This window comes from Chaetodon trifascialis, chromosome 9 (genome assembly GCF_039877785.1).
Source record: "Chaetodon trifascialis isolate fChaTrf1 chromosome 9, fChaTrf1.hap1, whole genome shotgun sequence".
NCBI lineage: Eukaryota > Metazoa > Chordata > Actinopteri > Chaetodontiformes > Chaetodontidae > Chaetodon > Chaetodon trifascialis.
The window spans coordinates 19,907,303-19,928,001 of record NC_092064.1 but is presented as its reverse complement, the minus strand read 5'-3'; the positions used below and the strand labels follow the sequence as shown (position 1 = coordinate 19,928,001).

At 43.3% G+C, this 20,699-nt stretch overlaps 3 protein-coding genes across 4 annotated transcripts in view; 1 reads left to right on the top strand and 2 right to left on the bottom strand.

The window, feature by feature from the left end:
* stx1a (syntaxin 1A (brain)) overlaps positions 1 to 12,862 on the bottom strand; it is a 50,097-nt gene extending 37,235 nt beyond the window's left edge. Inside the window, exons 1-2 of one of the 2 annotated variants that reach the window (XM_070970075.1) lie at positions 12,424 to 12,862; positions 1,058 to 1,135 (exon numbers count right to left, since the gene is read on the bottom strand). In XM_070970075.1, the coding sequence (XP_070826176.1) occupies positions 1,058 to 1,135; positions 12,424 to 12,453 (108 nt within the window). In that variant the 5' untranslated portion in view covers positions 12,454 to 12,862. The remainder of the gene's footprint in view (positions 1 to 1,057; positions 1,136 to 12,423) is intronic. The other variant, XM_070970074.1, reaches the window with a different exon arrangement.
* A 173-nt stretch (positions 12,863 to 13,035) lies between these two features.
* bud23 (BUD23 rRNA methyltransferase and ribosome maturation factor) lies at positions 13,036 to 17,842 on the bottom strand. Its single transcript, XM_070970599.1, has 12 exons — positions 17,667 to 17,842; positions 17,336 to 17,373; positions 16,987 to 17,082; positions 16,546 to 16,628; positions 16,099 to 16,195; positions 15,914 to 16,010; positions 15,768 to 15,818; positions 15,590 to 15,675; positions 15,329 to 15,374; positions 15,170 to 15,231; positions 14,124 to 14,213; positions 13,036 to 13,978 (listed from the first exon to the last, which is right to left on the bottom strand). Exons 1-12 carry the CDS (start codon positions 17,712 to 17,714, stop codon positions 13,924 to 13,926), a joined length of 849 nt encoding a protein of 282 aa, XP_070826700.1. The 5' UTR covers positions 17,715 to 17,842; the 3' UTR covers positions 13,036 to 13,923.
* A 621-nt stretch (positions 17,843 to 18,463) lies between these two features.
* On the top strand, positions 18,464 to 20,655 carry dnajc30b (DnaJ (Hsp40) homolog, subfamily C, member 30b). The gene has a single exon (XM_070970102.1). The coding sequence runs from the start codon at positions 18,478 to 18,480 to the stop codon at positions 19,651 to 19,653; it is 1,176 nt and encodes a 391-aa protein (XP_070826203.1). The 5' UTR covers positions 18,464 to 18,477; the 3' UTR covers positions 19,654 to 20,655.
* The last annotated feature ends 44 nt before the right edge of the window (positions 20,656 to 20,699 follow it).

The window sequence follows — 20,699 nt, the reverse complement described above, 5'->3', positions numbered from 1 at the left end:
ATAATTACAATATGTGGCAGCTGTTGCTTACTGTAGATGCTATTTGTCTGTATCTTCTGTCATGAGTTTTGAGACTGTACAGGGCTTTTCACTGATGCACCTGCGGCTCAGGCACAGATGATCTGGCCTCTTCGGCGATGTGTATGTCGTCTCATGTTGCTTTGCAAACTCACATATCAAAGTGCTGATTGTCAGATCTCTTTCTCACAAATGCTGCTGAATGGCATTCAACCTCACACGACCTAGCTTTGTAGCAGCATTTGCAATGGTGATTTAAACACTTCAAAGTTAAAACCTCCGTGTGCACAAATTGCCACACGGAGCCTAAAACCTGCCTCATGAAATGCAAGAAACACAGCACTGACAAAGGATGAAATATATGATGATAAATATGGATATAAAATATGGATCCAAACAATGAAAAATCTCCCTCAGCCTTCTTTTTATTTGAGCTGAGTTATTCTGTTTTTTACTTCCAAAGCACTCGCTGCGGGAGACGTACACAGCAGGCCCGCCACTCTGAGAGCCATGACAGTGTTCAGTTTGTGCTCCCAGCTCGTGTGCACAGCATGAACAGGGAAAAGCACTCCCAAATGCATGCATAGATGCAGTTTTACACAGGCTTGCTGCATACAGTATCTGTCATGCACAAGAGGAAAGGCTGTGAGGAAATAAGTGAATGCGCCACTGTTGTTGTTCAGAGCTGGACAAGAAGAGCACTGTTGTGTTGTTGAATCGATGAAGGCCATCAAAAATGAAATAAAACACATAATGATCCATGCCACACCAACACCAACCGACAGCGCCAATAGCTATAAATCACATGAATGCTCCCCAGAGAGGAGATGAGGCATGAGACTGATTACAGAGCGCTGAAAAACCGACACAATTAGATTCAATATCAGGAGACCAATGATACCCAGGAAGATTTGTATCTGGACTTTAAGCTTTCGAGTTATTAACCTACCATCAGCCCATTAGATGTGTGAATGGGAATAACAGTGACAGACAGAGAGAGAAAGAGGAAGGAAAGATCAGGACTGTGAGAGAAACAAACCTGTTCAAAGAACTCGTCCATAAAACCTTTCTCCATCCCCACAGCGACTTCGTCCTCCTCCTCTGTCGTCTCCTTCCCCTGTACACACACAAAATATAAAATAATGAAAATGTACATTGAAATCATTCAAAAGACTTGTGTAAGACAATATCGCTGCTCATGACTTGACATGTAATGTGTAATTCAAGGTTAACTACAACAGTGTCAGCACTCTCCCCACCTCTCCAACCCTCGACTGATTAGAAACAGGGAGCACTTAACGACACTTGTAATTACAAACACAGGTTGAGTGATTAGCAAGTTATTATTAAATCAGGACCTGGGGGGAGAGAAAACCTTGACTTCTACAAACTCCGGCCTGCACACTCTTTGACCAGCATTTACATGGAAACATTTCAGTTTGAGGGAATAGCTCAGCATTTGCTATTTGGTAGATGAAAAGTTCAACACCACTCTCATGTCTGTCCATTAGATCTGAAGCTACAGCTAAAAGACAGTTAGGTTAGCGTAGCATAAAGACTGGAAATGGGCAAACATTTAGCCTGGCAGGTATTGTAATCTCTGAAAGGTTGGTATCTTTTCCATTTCTAACTCAAACTATGACAAAACTACAATCAACTTACATGGACAGAAAAATGCCAAACTGGGCCACTAAAACCTGTTTGATCCCAGAAGAGACTTTTCAACATTCAACAATACAACCAAAACAGTTTGACTACAGCTTCTCAAACTTTCCAGCGATTTCAAATACTAATTTATAATCACATATCAGCCATTACAGCACATGAGCAGGGATCTCACGCTGCTTCATCTCATTCATCTAGACTCAAATTAATTCACTTCTCCATTAGCTTATCAATGCCGTGTGGAGGAGGTGTAGTTTCCAGCTTCTTCTGGGTGAAATCGTTATTAATCGATTGGCTGATTAACTGATGAGCACAGAAAATCTTTTACATTTATTAATTGGGTCATTGTCAGGCAAATGCAAATGAATCTAACATTTTCCTATTACTGTGTATTAAAATTATGATTTAATCTGTTTCTCTTTCTCAACAACAGGTGACATCCAGCCTCCCCAAACCCTCCCAACTCTGAATGTTTCCTTTAAAAAGACTCACTGAACCAAAGGAAAATAGTCTTGTTTGTTTCAAATGAGGGGATTTCCATGTAGCGCGCTGTGGATTGCAGGATAAGCACTGGGTTTTGGTGCGATATTGGAGGGGAAGTCACTGTTGAAAGCTGCAGTTTCCATACATTGCCTTTGCCTTTTTTAAAACGAATGGCTGAAAAACTAAGAAAAAAAAAAATCTTTAAACCATTTCATATCAAGATACTATTTTTGGGCCATGTACAAGTGCAGGCAGCCGGCCAGGTTCGTTGAGGCAAAGACGGTAATGTGAATGCATTACTGGCAGGAAGCAGGAGAAACTTCTCATCATGTAAGTTGGGCGAGCAATCTTCAATAGAAGGAATGAGCTGCTGTGGAGGTATAAAAGGTGATTCCTCTTTGTTTAATATGTCCGTAAGTACTGATGTATAATACTGTACAATCCATTCAGTATTATACATCAGTAATTACAGATAATTGATATCTGTGCTGGTATCATGGCTGTACGTTAACACAGAGCACTGTAGGTCAGTCTGTGTGGTTCTGCTGAGGCTCTGCGGAGCGTTTAAATATTGTTTTTAACTTCATAGTGAACAGTTTAATCCAATAAACAAACACAGAGAAATTCCACTGAGACCCAAATAATTACAAGGCTGCTCTACAAAATAAATAAATAAGAGGCAAAATCACATTTAAAGTTATTAAAACAAACCTTTACTCAAAGGTATGCCTTCATTTATCCACACATTTTTGGATTCTCTTTGAGAATCAGTTTTTCATCATCAAAGCTATCAGAACATCTAAAAATAATCAGGTCTCTGTGAAGATGTATGGTTTCCCGTAAACACTAGAGCAGATCAAAACATCTGCCCAAAATGAATCTAACGTAAGACAAATGTGAAAGAGTTCCTGCTTCTGTTTCGTGTGTATCAATAAATAAAGTCACAGAGGGATTAAGACTTTTGAGGAATTGAACCTGTGATTATCATTGAGCTGTGTCTGCATAGGTATGGTTTTTACTTTCATATTTCAGACCCATTCTGAGCAGAGTTAAAACATGATGTGCTGACGTAGACGGGTAAACAGGGAAGAAATGGGGAGACCGTTGGGAGAGGAACCAGTTCTTGAGAAAAAGGTCTGAGAGGACAGACTTCAGCGAGAGATGGTGAGGCAGTTGGCGTAAAACTAAGTGAGAGGAATGCAGATCCACTGTGATCACGCTAACTTTATCTAAACCCACTCAAGCTATATTTAATTGGACAAATTTAATCCAAAAACACAAGACAACATTTGGACAATAAAATAATTCTGTCCCAGTTTGAGAGCTTGTCTTTAATGTGCTCAACTGTCATGACAGCAGTCATTATGGTGATGGGTGTCATTCTCCTGACTCCTTTGAGAGCAAAACTGTTCATGTAGTTTTAATAAATAAGGGTTTGGTGTTGGTATGGCAATGAGGTGCATTTGAGGAACTGCAGACTATTCAAAACAGAGAGAAAAGAGGCAGCAGCAGCAGGAGGCAGAGGAGGAGGAGGAGGAGGAGGACAAGCAGGGAATCAGAATAAGCTCCGAGAGCACCAGCAGTTAGTTCTGCCTCCACAGAGAGATGCTGCATCCCCTGCAGAGAAAGGAGGGTTTACTTTGAGTGGTCAGAAGGGGAGAAGGCTGAGCGGTGCACCCCAAACCCACCCACATGTGAAGCTCCTGCTGAGCTGCAAAGAGGCTGAGAAGAGGACTTCAATGCTGCACTCCTGACTCAGCCCACGGACTTGGACTTGTCCGCACACAGCAGATGCTCTGAGCCAGACACGCAAACGTACACGCACACTGCAGCTGACACACTGATAAATATACAGACGGATAACACACAGAGAGAACGAGGCCCGTACAAGCCGGTCCCCATTAGGTCATAACCCTTGAATTGACTCGGCCTCTGGGGCTCACACTCGGGTGAAACATCCCAGCAGGAGCAGTGGCCTCATTCTGCTGTTTATTAGATTAGAGAGTTGTTCTAGGCACTGTGCCAGTGGGGAGTCACTCCGCAAAGACAAAAGACAGTGCCTGCACATCCAGTGTAAACAGGAGGAGGAGGAAATACAGTCCACGAGTGAGGGAGCGAGAGATAAAACAGACATCTTGTGAGCAGCAGCTGCAAGAATCACAGCTGATGTCAGCGCAGAAAAAAGAGGAGAAGCAGAACAGCACAACAATTATTCAAAGCTGGGAAAGTGTAACTGTACGTGCAGCAAGAGGACACACAAACACCGATTGTGTGTTGATGTGTAAGTCGTCAGGTTCAATGAAGGGGGGGGGGGTACAGTGATTGTAAAAGTGAATGCACTCAGAGCCTTTCCTGGTTTTAATTAAGAGTAGGAGAGCAGTGAGAGACAGTTCAAGTGAAGACGGATGCCCGTGTGGGCAGGACTTTATTGTCTTTTTGTGCTTCCATATTAAAGCAGACCCGTTTCCTGCATCTTTGTATTACGGCCAATTCAAGCAGCTTCCTGCATTCCCATCAGAAATGACTCATAAAAATCTGTGTCAACTGCACAGAGGAATACTGAGAGCACAACCAGATTTATTATCATAATACAGCGAGGTAACATTCATTATGGATGTGTGCTCCCTCACACACACACACGCACGCACGCACGCACGCACGCACGCACGCACGCACGCACGCACGCACGCACGCACACACACACACACACACACACACACACACACACACACACACACACACACACACACACACACACACACACACACACACACACACACACACACACACACACACACACACACACACACACACACAGTCCTGTTTCCTTCACTTGAGGGACATTACATGGACCTACATTCATTTCCTGGAGTCTTACTCTAATTATTACTCAGGCCCTAACCATAACCCAAGTCTTCACCTTAGAATTTAACAGGCTACCCTATGGATTGGGGCTATGGGACTTTCATTTTCACACACACACACACACACACACACACACACACACACACACACACACACACACACACACACACACACACACACACACACACACACACACTTGCATTCATGTTTCCTACAGTAGACAAATCCAGAGAAATAACTAATAAAAACTGGATCATTGGCTCCTTTAAACCTAATTCTAACCATTAATGTCAGAACATTACAAAACACATATTTTCTCACATACGTCTGGCAGCTGCGTGCCATGCAGGTAACTTTGGATTTAATTTGCCCAACATCTGCTTCTCACATTTCTGTTGCCACCCCAACACAATGGAGGAGAAAGCGGTTTTATATGTGACGATCACAACATCAGTGTCTCAGATACTCTGGATACTCCCCAATGAGCAGCTTTCATACACAATATCATAGACAGCAGAGTCTGTGAATTATCCAGAGTGAATGCGACATCTTTCTGGAAGGAATGCACATAATTTGTTGATGCTTGGAGCAGGACAAACAAAGTTCCATCTCATGACTGACTGTCAGAGCAAATGACGGGCTGATGGACGAGGAGGACACAGTGTAGGGCTATTGAGACAGCATAATCACGCAGCCAGGGAGCAGCGTGGGTGACGGCAGGACACAGGAAGTGATAGATTGAGGCAGCCAAATGTAAAACTCAGTCAGTTCCTTTCATTATCGCGCCGTCGCCTCACTGACAACAGGACCAGGAGCAATCTCTGAAGACAATCAACAAGTCTCCATCTGTGATCCAGGGCACACTCTGATGGCTGCTGGGAAGTTTTGCAGATGTACTCCTCCGGGGGAAAAAAAGTGGAATGTTTTTCCATCCGTAGCAATGCACTCCAATACTGTCTGTTTCCAGATATGTATGTGCTGCAGTACTTTCCAAACATGCTCCACTGTACACACTGATGCCCTGGGGTGCAAGTTATGGGAGAAACCACAGACAAGAGAATATCTACATTTCTGTATACATGATGATTTTAAGTCCAATATTCACTCTCCTTATATCTCTGGTTTTGGTCTCCACCAACTCCTGAGCAAAATATCAGTGTCTAAAATTTTGTAAACTTTTCCCCAACAATGTATAAAAAAAAAAAAAGCATTTTAAGTAATTTCTCATTGCTAACTGCTAACTGCCAGCATGTCCGCTGTAACTGCATGATTATTTCTTTGTACTTCCCTTGTGCTCTAATTGTCCTGTGACTTTTTATGTGGGGATTTCTATTTGTTCAAACAAATTTACATCCAGCTCTTCAAGCACAGATACTTTGAATTCCACTGAAACTCAGATCTGGCCGAGGTTAACGAGAGGATTTCATCATCCGTGTCCGCAGGGAGCAGAGTTCAGGAGATACAAAAAGAAGAATTATGTGGGTGGGAGACGAGGTGAAGCACTGCCACCGCAGTGGCAGCACAGAGTCAAAGTGTGTGCATGTGCAACAATTTCCTTTTCCTAACAATCCTCCTCAGTGTCCTCCCCCTTTAATTATCTTCCTTTCATTCTCCTCGTCCGTCATTCTCTCGCCTCCTTCTCTCTCGCTCTCCTCCAGACTTCAGCTTCACTAAAGCAGCTGGCCCACACAACGTGGACTCCGCTTGTCTCGCTCTCCTCCTCACATCTTCATTTTGTCTTCTTTACATCCCACCATGCTTCCCCAAGACCACTTCAGCATTCATTTATCCAACCAAACCAAACCAACAGTTTTATGTTGGGTCTTTTTTTCCTGGTCCTGAGAGAAACATCTTGTTCCGCTCAGCTAAACTTGATCATCCTCTTCCTCGTCAGTGTTTCTCATCCCAGATATTTCTCTTTTGCTCTTCCTCCCATTTTCCTCTCGGTCTTTCATCCCACTCCGCCCTCTGCCTCCCTCACATCTTTCTGACCTTTAACAGTGTAATCATCAAAGTGATGCCAAGTGACGCCTAAACACAAATTTACAAACTGCCACACTATAAAAGGTGAAATAATGACTTAGAGCGCCATAAAGGCATGCCTTCACACGAATCAGTGATAATCAATTTCAGGCCAGAATTCAAATGTCTGCAGCTGCCAGTTCTGACAAAGATAACACCGTCTGCTCCAGGCACTCAGGAATGACTGACCTTTTAGACCAAATAGTGCTTGCTTACTTCCATTTGGGCTTATGAGCACAGAATTGGCCGATGGTTATGGATATGATCAATTACACGCTGTTGAGGGTGTTCATAACAAACTTGCCTGCCCCAGGCACGCGCGTAGGCAGCTGCAGGTAGTCGGCCAGTGTTCAGCTTTGCAGGAGTGGGTGAGAAAATGTCATAAAGCTCCAGCTGAACTTTAATGACGGATCACAGGCAGGGGAAAGAGATGCGCTGTCACCACTTATGCCATGGCTTTTCCTGCCCCAGGCCTTTTTCATTCTTGCCCTGTGGAATGTATTCAGAGCGCCCCAGTCGGCAACTCCCTGATCATGAAGGATTATGACAGCACCAATGCGCCACAAACACAGTTACGTATATTGTGGAAACAGGCGAAATGTAACGGAGAATGATACGGATGTCAAGGATTGGCAGGAGGTGTAAAAAGAGTCACGGCAGCACGAGGGAGAGATGATATAGCTTGAGGACAAAAAGTCCAGAGAAAACAGCAGAAAACAGAGGTGGGAAGAGGCAGATATATTCTATATCTATCTATCTATATCTAGTGTATATATGTTTTGGTTCACTCATTTTTGGCCTCAACACACAGCTATTATCTCTAGAAACCTGCTATACACTAGACTAACCCCGAACTGCAGACTATCTTGTGAACATAGTGAAGCATTTAGCAGCTAAAGAGACATATATTTCCTTCAGGAGATGGTAGAGACCAAAAACAGAGCTAAAAGAAGAGTGAATATTGAACTAACATTCTCCAAGTGGCCACAAACATGACTTCATCTACATGCTAACATTGCTCCATACCTGCTGGATGCTTTGGAGGACTTGTTAGTTAAAAGTGCCTGTTGAGCCTCACACTGGCGAGATTAAGATCATTATTATGATTATTAACAAAGATTATCACAAAGCAGACAGAGCTACTGAGGGCTTAGTGAGGTCAATACTCCAAAATGTCTCTGTGATATGTCGTTATCTGCACTGGCAAAAACAAAACAAAACACTGGGCTGCCATTGATTGTATAAGATGACTCGAGAGGGGAGGTCGACACGTTATTAAATTTTAGCAGAGGTAACAGAGATGCCCCAAAGCTAATTCTCCCACAACAGTTGGGGAAGGTTTGATTACAGAATCATCTGTATTTATTCTTAGGATCCCATTAATTGACGCCTCTGGAGCTGCTACACTTTATGAGAAGCACGAGAACAGGCGACAGGATTTCAGCGCACGGTCGAAAACCCATCAGCAGACACATCACACGGGGGTAGAAGACGGCTCAAAACATCACAACACGGGCTCTTATGTCACGCTTTACTGGTGTGGATGGCGTAGTGCATGACGATTCAATGGACCATCCATTCACACATTTCAAAAATACCTATTAGAGCGGAAAGATATCGGATATCATTGCAACTGTCACCTCATTTGCAAAGACAGACGAGTCCCTGGTGAAATGCCAGATCAGTCACACTCATTTCATGGCTCGTTAATGCAATTATGCAGCCTCTATGTGCTGATGAATAATGTGCTCGTGAGTGTGTGCGCTTTTCTAGTGGTTAATAGTGACAATATAGGAGGATGACAACGCATTTGGCTGCTACTTTATTCCCTCCACCGTAGATTTTAAGGATAAAGACTCATCTGAGGAGCTCAACCAGTGAGCTGCTGGTTTCACCACCACAGAGCAGAGCGTTGACAGAGGCTCGAGGCTTTGAACGAGGACAAATAAAACCTCTGACCCTCAACGATCAGCGTTCAGTTCAACAGCAAGCAATGAGGCTTTTTTTCCCCATGGCTGTTGTTTGTGCCGCTGACAAAGTATCAGCAGCCACGATCAGGTCAAGGACAGAAGAAAGAGAGGTAAGGACATAAAGAGCAATGAAAGGAAGGGCAGAGAAAAAAGAGAAGGGATAATGAAAAGAAAAAGAGTCAAAGACACACAAAGCCTCTGAATCGGTCCTTCACATCCATCCTATTAGTTAATGTGTCACTCCAACGCCACACAAGCAGTGACAGTGAGTCGCCCAGCCATACACACTCACAAAGAGCTGTCTGAACCAATACTAACAGTGACTAACAAAGCTGCGCAGAGAAGACAGGAGGGAGAAAGGAAAGGAAAAATGTAGGGGAGGAGAGGAAGCCATCTGATAAATCACTGATAGAGAAAGAGCAGGGAGCCATAATGGAGGAACTCAGCATTACCAAGAGGATGAAAGAAGAGAGAGGCTTATTATTAAAAAGAGATGGAGACGGGAAAAGAGGCAGATACGGTCAATCAAACCCAGAGACAGAAAAAAAAGGTGGAGCTGATAAAACGTCAGGAAAAAGCAAGGAGTTAAACAATCACGTTTGATTGATAACAGTCGCCGTGGTGTGTGAAATCCGTAATAACCTCATCAGCATGGTTCCCCCTGTAGGTTTCAGAGCTTGAGGAAGGCTGACAAACGCATCTTATCTGCGCCATCTGTCACCAAATCACCGCGTGGCCAACTGGGAGCGACGGGACGAGGTGAGGCCGTAAGACCGTTTCAGTTATTGAGACTGGCAGTTTTTAGGCAGCGAGCTAATGAGCTGCTGGAAGAGCGGAGTCGTAGGCAGGTGTTGAGCTCATAAAGTAGCTTTATGTGCATATGGGCAATGGTGGAGCAGAACCTGCACCCTCACACACATATGAGCAAAACTCAATTTCCTGCCAAAATGACACACAAGCACATGGGTGAGTAAACCTGCAGTGTGACTACAAAAACACACAGAAGCAACAAAATAAGCAAAGCTCCGTCCTCCTCTTTCTGCTGCTCCCATGCTGGCGTGTGAAAAGTAACGCTTATGTGATAGCTTTGTAATATGTTATCTGAAGTTCATTATTTCACCCATTTAGGCCGTTGGCAAAACGCAGCCCATAACAAATGTTTTCACACTAGAAGATAAAAAGTCTCAGAAAATAATGACATAACATTTAACTGAGAGCGCAAGTCCTCCTAAATGAAAAATATGAACAAATCCAAATTCAAGAAATGCAAATATAAGGAAAATAAAGCTGCAACCGTCCAATACGCTGATCAGTATCCGCACCAATTTCCATTATCAGTTACACACATGCAGTCAGCAGCAGGCTGCAGGGAACAGTCATCAGCTTGGTATTCAATTCCAGCAGATGGTATTGAGATCAGTATCAGGGCAGAAAAAGTTGGATCGCTGCATTTTTAATCTAACAATTGCATCAAGAAAGCCTTTGCACTGGATTTTTCAACTTACCTTTACAATAAATTTGTAAATAAATAAGTGTGACCTCAGTCCACATAATCCACCTGTTATTGCTGTAGACTGGAGTCTAGATGCAGCTGGAAAGTTAACTTAATAGGTGAACTCTCTGATTTTGTTAAAGCCCTTCGGAAGAATCCCCCAAATCCTCCAATTTTCTTTCCTTCCAGTTCACTGGGAGATATCTGTTGTGCAGCCTTGCTCAACCAGAATACAACCTGCAGGGATCAGTTTTTCCACTACTGTGAATGTGTGCAGCCCAGTCAAAGAGATACAGAGACAGGAGACATTTAGTTGTTCAGCTGTAACATGACTCAACTTTCTCAATCTCCATCAGTTTCTGTCCTCTTATGTAGATCTGGGAGGGACTCTCCAAACTTCCAAATCTCATTCAAAACTATCTGCAACTGCATGGCCGCTTTTCTTGCCAGTAATTAATTCAAAGACTCAACGTTTGCGCAAATGCAAAGCAAATCTGACAAATGTTGCTGCTTCCAGTCTCTCAAATGTGCGCATTTTCTATAAATTAAATAATTTGGATTGTGTTAGATGTGATCTTGGGTCTGGGTGCTGGGATCTTACTCTCTGATAAAGTCAATTTAAAAAATGACAGATGACTCAAGATTGAAAATAGTTATTATTTTCAGTTACTTTATACGCTGCAGCCCTACAGCCTGTTAACCACTATTCAGAGTTTTTATACAATCTCACACGTATCCTCCTTTCTGAGGCGTCTACATGAAATTGGAGAAGCTGCGTTAACTTGAGGCTGTAAATGGAAAACAGCATTAATCTAGGAATGATGGGAAATAACAGTCTGTGACTTGCAATTTACTTCAATTCTGTTTGGTCTGGACGGCCTGAAATTGGTCTGGCTGGAGCTGCCCCATCAGCCATTTCTCAGACATGAAAGATACGATCAAAAATAATAGAAGAAAATAGAATCAGCCGCTGACAGACAATTTCTGAGGACCATGAATGGTTTGAGCGAATCTCTCAGAAGCTGGTGAGGAAGATTTAGGTGATTTCTCTCTCTCTCTCTCTCTCACACACACACACACACACACACACACACACACACACACACACACACACACACACACACACACACAGAAGCTCAATCTCAAAGGCAGCATTCCTATGGTCCTATGGATGACAATCAGTCATGCATCCCCTCTGGAACCCATCTTATCCCCAAATTCAACAACAAATGGCTTTCAGCAACAATTAGAAATAGTGCAGAAAAAAAATGATCAATAAAATCTAAATGTGCGAGCATGCTGCACCTGTCAGGAGGTCAAAACCGGAATTCCTAAATTTCAAAGCTTTATCTACGTGATTACGGGTTGTAAAATTGAGAAAACATTGTGCTCGATGTGGGTGGTTAAATGTTTTTTTTAGATAAGACCGCCTGTGACGCGCAGAGGGCGGACATTGAACAGGTGAAATGGGCGAGCTGGGACCAATTTCCTATTTTAGTCACACATCCGTAGTTGGCCAGATCGATCAAACTCCCCCTTGAGTCAAAGAGACATCCTGTAATTGCTTATAAATTGCTTAAAGAATATACAGCCGGAGAATGAAAGTCTTTTCAGTTCACGAATGAGGTTAAAAAATGACTTTTACTTGGACTAAACACCTGAAATCGTTCATCTCAGCTGTTTTTTTTTTCTTGCTTTACGCACACAGCAAAGCTTGGTAACGATACGCGCCTGTTGCCTCTAATAAAACACATTTCAGCCTCCATTCAAGTCACAACTGTTGCTCAATGAGCGCACCCAGCTCTGTGGATCCGCACTCTGAATGCGCTTTTACATCATCTAAAAGCGCGTCCAGACAGCCTCAACAGACGGATGATGACCATTTAAAAGCATCAAACATTAACTTACATGATTAAGTTCTTGGATGCGGTCCTTCATGGCTCCAATAAATCACTCTTACTCAGTTCCCGCTGTCTTCTGGATGCGTGAGATGATGGAGCGGCGAGGCGGAGACCGACAGGATGATGTGGGAGCGACCGGGGCGAAGATGCGCGTCTGGCGGCGGCGAGAGGCGGTGATTTTCCCCCTTTGGATACTGGGATGGTGAGACCACTTTACAGAGCCGGGTGACGCGCACTAAAGGTGAGGCGAGGCCTTCCTCCGTTAACCCATTACACTCCCGCAACTTCCTCTTCAATCCACACTAATTGATTTTTTCAAAAATAAGCCTCGTCTCCAAGTTTCTGTTTTGTTCGGTTAAAGTCAGTCTAACACACTCCAGGCTGCTCTGACCGCCTCCGTGTGTGGGGCCGAGTGCTGAAAATGTGTTGGATTTGGTAATCGACTGAGCAGGTTCAGAGATAACGCCCAGGTGGTTTCCATTGTGCCAAAGCGCACAGCGACCTCTGTCGGACACACGTGGTGCGAACTGCAAAAGACCTCCAAATTAAGATTAAAAAAAATATGCTTTTACAACTCAGTGAACAATAAACTACAGTCAAGTTCCTTTAGTTTTTTATTGAGATTAAGTGTGTATTTGTCTATTTTAAATTTCACCAGCATTTTTTTAATCCATTAATAAAGTGCTTTGTTCTGATCATTTTTACTTACCTTACAAATTGTCTACATGTCTCTATTATGTTAGACAGCAGGTCTGCTGAGTGCCATCTGCTGATAATAACGTTCTTCATAAACCATCACATTCTTCAAAAATTATTTTGTTACAGCTGCTGCAGCAATCTGTTTCTATTTAATTTGAAACTTCATTTTGTTCAACGTTCCCCCTGCAAGCGGGGTTGTTTTTCATCACACTGACTCCTCTCTTCGTGTAATCTCATTAATGTAATGAACAGCCAGTTTGTTCAGGACCATCAAACAAATCTGAATATGCACCGTGTGCATCATTTTGCGTTTTACATCTCCTTTATGGGTAGTTTTTTGTGACATGGGATTGTGAAACAGTGCAGTTTTCTCACACATGGACATTGTTTGTTCATTTCCTTCCATATTCTGGAAGAGTACCAATGCAAATGTCTATTTTTGTAGATTTGTCACTGTTAAAACACCGCAGATTGGACAACAGACAGCTGAGTGGAGGTGACGATGGATCATTTACAAAAATCGTTTTATTTATGACATTATTGGTACTCCTGTGTTCAGTACAAATGTCTGTCTTTCAGCCGACATGAACATGGAGAGTGCAGTCTTACCACCATTTGTGAGAAACAAACTGCCAAACACTCGACCAATCACATAAACGATCGGTCTTGATAGCGTTTTCCTCTTGCATCTCATCCACTTAAATAAGAGTTGAAGAGCGAATGGAGTCCAAACGCTCTGCAGGTACAGAGGTGAGTGTGCAGGATGGTTCAGAGAGAGCTGATGAAGGCACAGCTGCGTGTGTCAGAGCTAAAAATGAGGTCTTCTCTGGCGCCCTGTGTATTTTGTGTCAGCTCGAACCTCCCTGCAGGCCAGCAAACACACAGCAGAGAGAGGAGGTGTCAGCACGTGTTTCAGAATGCAGCTAATCTCAACATAAGAACATTATTTGGAGCGTGAATGTTTCAGCACGGGATCTTAAGGAGTTTAAAACACAGTCGTGTACATACCGTCCCTGTCTCCTCCTCCTCTCCTTCTTCTCAAAGATCCAGTCTCGTCCCTTCTTGGCTGATTTCCCCTTCATGTTCTTGAACCGGGATCTTCACAAAGACAAAACGTGGCTGATTAGCTCATTTAAAATGCAGCTTGTTCTTTGTGGCAAACTGCATCCAAAACTCTGCAGCCATCGCAAAATGTTTCTCACATCCAGCCTGTTCATGGAACCAGGAGAAGCACTTTGAACATCACTATGTTAAAAGGGAGGAAAAGCTGCCCGACAGGGTTTTATGTCAGGCAGGACGACGACCCTTTTTGGATTTCTCTCGGTCTTTTGGCTTCATCAAAGCAGGTACGACTGAACCTGCACTTATCATGGCCAAGACCTGCTTACTGTCCTAATCGGGATTATTCATTCATTATTTCATTCAACATTTATTTTTACTTGAGAGACCATTGAGAGACAACGATCATCAATTACATTAATTTCTTCTTCGTTCTTTCTTAATCTAAGAATCTAAGAGAAGGAATTTGATAAAAGGTATTAAGGCATTCCTGAGATATCACTTTCAGGGGAATGGGATGGACATATGGACAAACTCAAAAACATAACGCCTCCAGCCACAGCTGCTGCCAGCACGGAGGCGCAGGAAGCATCAAATCGTCACATTTAAGAAGCTGAAATCAGCAAATGTTTAAAAGATATATAAAAAAGAAACCAAACAATTAACTAAAAAGCAACTAAAACGTAAAGCTCTTAACGTCCCACACATTTGAGTTATCAGCAGAATGCTTCACATGCACATTCTCGTGTCAGTCAGCAGGAAGCACATGAAGAAAAACAAAGACACAACAGAAATGTTCTTATTTCTAACGCTGAGATGGCCTCAGGCTGCATGTCATCACACTGCAGCTTCCATAGATGCATACGGAGATCATAAAATACACCAAAAAACAAACAGATCCAGATAAACTCTGCTGCTTTCAACCAAGTAAACAGATCAAACTCGCGCAATTATCTGAATAGTAAGCAGCGTCTGCCTGCTGTGAATATCTTTACCTCTGTCCTGAAAACTGGACCTGGTTCTGAACAGCTCTGTCTGAAGTTTCCGTTCCCAATCCCTGAAATGAACGAGAAGAGATCACAGTGAAACAATGAAGCCAAATTAAAGTGCAGCCATCCGTAATATCCACCAGCGCTATCGTCTTTGCTCCTCACTTTGGGAAGGACTCCTGTTGTTCCAGCAAACAGACACAGGAAGAACCTGCAAGCAAACGAGATGAGTAACATGCATTTTAATGTGTAATAATTAATCACAGGGCTAATGTGACAAACACTCGAGCCAAAATGAATGTCATCCTGTTCTAATAAGCCTTGTGTTGCAACACTGCTTCTCATTTCACAGGCTATTAAGAAGGAATCAATTGAAGACGGCTGCAGCCGAACGTGTCAAAATAAAAGCTTGTGATGGGTGCTGACTTTTTAGCCTTGCTGCTGTTGGGGTAATCCACCACCATGCCTCCACTGAAGCCAGCCTTCATGGCCTGCGTCGTGATCAGCTCAAGCTTTAGGGAGGGAAGAAGAAAGACTGCAGGTGAAAAAGGGAATGTGGATAAAAATTCAGCTTGTAGATCCATTATTAACAGTTTTATATCACCTGTTCTGAGTTCTCTGGATAAAGCTGAAAAACTGCACGAGAACCTCTCGACTGAAAGACAAAGGAGAAGTTAGTAAAGGTCCAAAACACAAACATGTATCAGGATGTTTGAATTTTTGTCAGACGTAAGGAAGACGAAACCCCACCAGAGACGAGTACAGAGTACTGAAGAATGTGTAGAGTCTCTTTGGAGGACTGTGTGTCCTCTTGTCGGCATTGCAGAGCCACTGCAGCGCAGAGATGCTGACAGGAAGGTGAAAGAAACGCAGAGTCAGAGCGGATTCAAAATGAATCCAGAGAAAATGTAACATTAGCATGCTTCGTCCTTCACCTGATGCAGCCGTCAAAGGTGCCGGGTCGGAAAGGCATCCCCTGGCCCATGTCGCCCACCAAAAGATCTCCCTCCACTTCTCTGTCCAGAGCAACATCTGTCACAGGGAGGATGCGTAATAAAACACACAAACAATAAAACTACATGAGAAATGATGTTGTTATATGGTGCAAAGCTCTGATTTAACCTGTATTTAATAAGACCTTCATCAACCAATAACAGTTTTTAATGTATACATTCATACATAGTACACTGTACTACAAAATCCCAGATTAGTGATGGACCAATATGAGTTTTTCAGTGGCCGATGCCAATACATAATGCCAATATCATGTCATTTGTTTGGTTTTTTGCATCTGATAAAAAAAACTTCCATTAAGAAAACAAAATAAGGCCCAGTCGCTCTAGCTCTTGTTTCCTGTTTGAATGTAACAGTGTCAAACGAACCCAGCATTGCAGTGCTGATGTCGATCCCAACCCAGTGGTGTCCCTCCTCCGACAGGAAGTCTCCACTGAGACCAGAGCCGCACCTGTGAGACGGAAAGTCACCTGAGTCCTTCACATCACAAACACAAACTACTGTATTATTCTGGATCGTACAAAAAACTGATGTTACAACTTAGAGAGAATAAAAAAACTCCATGTTTCCGTCATGTTGCTGCAGAGTATGTTCAGAACTGCAGAGTTCATATCATCGAAGCGATGGGTTACTAATGCTGCAAAATGCTGCACGAGTCAAAGTTTGATTGATGTTTCAACATTTCTAAACACGACTTCAGTGATGCAGCAATGCACAATGTGCATCCTATTTACACAATGTTGTTTCTTACTCAAAGTAATCCTTTAATCAAGTAAGTAGTGCAATGCCGCTTGTAAACATCCACTCACCCCACATCCAGCAGGAAGCACGGCTCTCCCTCTGGCAGGTTTAAAAGCTCTACAGCTCTTTCTGACATCTGGGTCTGGATCTCAATCATTCGAGAGCTGTGGCGCAAAAAACACAGATTTTAGTGTTGAACTTAATGGTTGAAGAAGACTGTGACCATGATGCTCTGTTATGCTTGTTTAGTTATTTTCAGCTGACAGTACAACCTGTGTCTTTTGGAATCAATCCACAAATACACCTGATGCTGCTTGTTAGTGTAGGAAAAAAAAAGTGTCTGTTCACACACAGATAGATTCTTCCCTTCAGACACAAGAAGTCAGAAAGTTGTGCGAAAAAAACACCCAGACTCACTTCTGAGAGTATTTCTTTGCCTCGTCCTCATTGTAGAACTGCGGGAATGAGAGCAGATCAGATTAATACTTCAATAAAAAGTTAATGTGCCTTTCGTGTGTTATCATGACAACAGACTTCAGTATGCTGAGATACAGGAAACACAAACTAGCAAGCTCGAGCTAAATGCTCCATTAACAAAGAAAACATTGAGTTGGCCTATCGACCACTGGTGGTATACTGTATCTAAATGCTGACGAAGGACCCTTTAAAGAGCGTGAACGTCCCTGCTGAAATAGGCGAGACTGCAGTTAGCTTAGCAACTAAAAACGACAATAAACCGCATCAATACCACATCTGGAGGAGCTGTGTGTTCAGGCCTCCGACAGCTGGAGCTCATGGTTGTTCCTGTGTGTGTGTCGATATCTGAAGACGAATGGTTAATCTGCAATATGAGTTCATAAACAAGCTTAGTGTTGTGATAGCAGTCCACATGTAAAGAGCAAAGACGTCACACGTAAGCGACGTAAAAAAAAAAAATACTTCTTCGCCGAGTTAAATAAAAGCAACCCACCGCAAACGGACACTTATATCGCCACCTAGTGTGCAACTACGTAGATACAACTAGGTTTTCATTATAATATTCTGAGACCTAAAAATATCATTTACAGTGTATTATATTAATGTGAAAACGCTCAGTGTTCACTCAGTGTTCACGTATTTACGTGTGTTCAAAAGATAACATGCCAATAAAATACATAACAGGGGGTAATATAAATATATAGGCTGCATTTGTTAACATAATCTTAAAGTGTTTTATACTTAATACTTTAACTGTCTTAAAGATTTTAAGAACATTTTAAACGATTTTCAAAAGGTGAAAACGTTGCATTCTTCAAATATCTGGATTTGTGTATATGAAAATAATAAATAAAATTAACACAATTCTTGTTTTGCATAACAAAAGAACGAAAACTGGGCCAGTCGACCTCAAAAGTTATTACTATTTGGGAGCTTTCCAACTCTTTACGTTTCCTGCAAAATGATTGGTCGGGTACCATAAGTACTTCCTGTAAACATTGATTCTCATTGGCTTCTCGTTGCGTGACCTGCCGGAAGCTCCAGTCGTTTTCCGACATGCTCACCGCTCCGTTTTCGGTAAAATGGCAGAGGTCGGTCAGCGGCTGAGGAGCGGGGTTTACCGGCTGTCCTCCCTCAGAAACAGACAGGGTCGGCGGCTGTGCACCGCCGGAAGTCCCGGATCTCTGCTGGTAAACTTCTCTTTCACTGACAGCGGGATAAAAGAGGAACCAGCGCAGGATCAAGGTGAAGCTCAGCCAGCGACAAAAAGCAGAGCAACACAGCGCAAATCTGCGAAACTTTCCAGAGTGCGAGCAGGCGAAAGTCAACAGGAAAATGGGATTTTGCGTTGGACCACATCTTTGGAGCCGGATCGATCCCGTGTTATGGGGTTTGTCCAAACCAGAGAGAGCCTGCAAGCTTTTAAAACAGCCATGTACCTTTCAGCAAGGCTGCAGCCCGGCAGGATGACATCCTGGACCAGAGGAGCTGTTTGCATCCACCCTGACACCTTCAGGTCCCCCCAGCAGCTCCGAGCTTTGTGTACTGTCATCTTCATCCTGGCAGAGCGGGGATCAGAGAGACCAGGTCCTGACCTGATAGCGAGGCACCTGAAACTGCATCCTGATGTCCTGAAAGCATCAACAGCGAGTAGAAGCTACAGCTGGAGGAGTGGCAGCAGCTCAACAGATGTTCCCCCGCTGTACAGAAGCAGGACAGCCTATTACGACATCCTCAAAGTGTCCCCCGGAGCCACACAGGCCCAGATCAAGACCGCCTACTACAAGCAGTCCTTCATCTACCACCCTGACAAGAACCCAGCAGACGAGAAGGCCACCCAGCGCTTCGGTGAGATCAGCGAGGCCTACACGGTGCTGGGCAGCATCAGTCTGAGGAGGAAGTACGACCGTGGTATTCTGAGCCAGTCAGACATCCAACATGCAGGGAGACCGTCCTCCAAGGAGACCTCGAGCAGGTCCCACAGCTCCCCACAGCATCATCATCATCAGCAGCAGCACAGAGCCAGGCAGTCCGGCAGAGCTGGGGGCAAGACCATGTATGACTTTGACGCCTTTTATCAGGCTCACTACGGGGAGCAGCTGCAGAGGGAGAAGGACATGAGAGCCAGGAAGCAGCGCATGCAGGAGGAGCAGCAGGAGAGACTCAGGAGGTGGAAGCAGAGGAAAATGAGGGACATGAGTGTGGCGATGGTGGTGATCTTAGCGTGCCTGGTTTGTTTGAACTTCCACAAGCTCTGAAATAGAAGCAGCAACCGGATACGTCCCGATGGGGTCACATGTTAAGACTCTCAGGGGGGGCAAGTACTGCAAGTGTTGCACAGTTACTGTCAGTTGATGAAGATTATTGTTATTATTTGTGTTGCAGGAGTAAACAAAGGCACACAAGCGTTCTAACATTTAATTTATCTCACCGTCACAGTCTCGTTAAAGCTCGTCTTACTTTCCTAAACCTGATGTGTCATCGCAGGTTTAGTCTTTCAACAATTGTCCAAGCGTCTGTGTAAACACAGATTGATTGATTTATCCTGCAGTGAAGTGTGAAGCCAAACAGCATTTTTTTTTTCTGTATCTTAATTTAAATTCTGTTCATCCAAATGCTGCACAAGGATGAGGACTCTTGGGAAACGTAGACGTGTCATGCTGATCAACGCACAATTCCTCCTCCTCTTCCTACACGCTCTGTACTGCAGATTAGTCTCAGGTGTGCAATTTTAAGGTGTTTCTTATAAATTATTAATGCACATTTTCACGCCTTCTTCCAGGTGTTTAGGTGTGTTTATGTGTATGTACCGTACAAACAAGATGCCACATTATACAGGGTGTATTTTGTGTGAGGGAAAAATGGTCAGCAAATAAATTGTTTCCTCTGCAGTATAAGCTCTGACCACTAGAGGGCGCCTGAACACAGCAAAATGATCTCCAGGTGGTGAATTTAAACGCGTTATTAGTGCATGTTATGAAGGTCTCTGCTGTTGATAGTGTGACTGTTTATTTTATCCAGTGTCCCTGAAGATGCTACATGTTGCACACATGAAACCTGGAAAATGTCTGTGAACATGTTATCAGTCTTTAAACTGACTGAAGTAGTGAAAACAAACACGTTGAATGTATAATTACTGAGTGTGTTCACATTCAGACCTAAATATAGAAAGTTGGCTGACTGTTTAATATAAAGTGAAGCAAAAAACATGATTTCACAGTGTCAATACAGCTGAATGAATAAAGGTGAGTCAGTTTTATCTCCACAGAGCGACGCCTCATCACTCCATCAGATTACGTTTGGT

What these genes read in the sequence shown, in the direction of transcription:
- bud23 (XM_070970599.1), bottom strand. Translation starts at nt 17,714, where the DNA reads ATGAGCTCCAGCTGTCGGAGGCCTGAACACACAGCTCCTCCAGATGTG. An exon ending in TGCTTCCTGCTGGATGTGGG is followed by an intron (nt 16,629 to 16,986) that starts GTGAGTGGATGT and finishes TCCGTCTCACAG; the next exon opens with GTGCGGCTCTGGTCTCAGTG. An exon ending in AGGAGGAGGAGACAGGGACG is followed by an intron (nt 13,979 to 14,123) that starts GTATGTACACGA and finishes GCTGGCCTGCAG; the next exon opens with GGAGGTTCGAGCTGACACAA.
- dnajc30b (XM_070970102.1), top strand. Translation starts at nt 18,478, where the DNA reads ATGGCAGAGGTCGGTCAGCGGCTGAGGAGCGGGGTTTACCGGCTGTCC.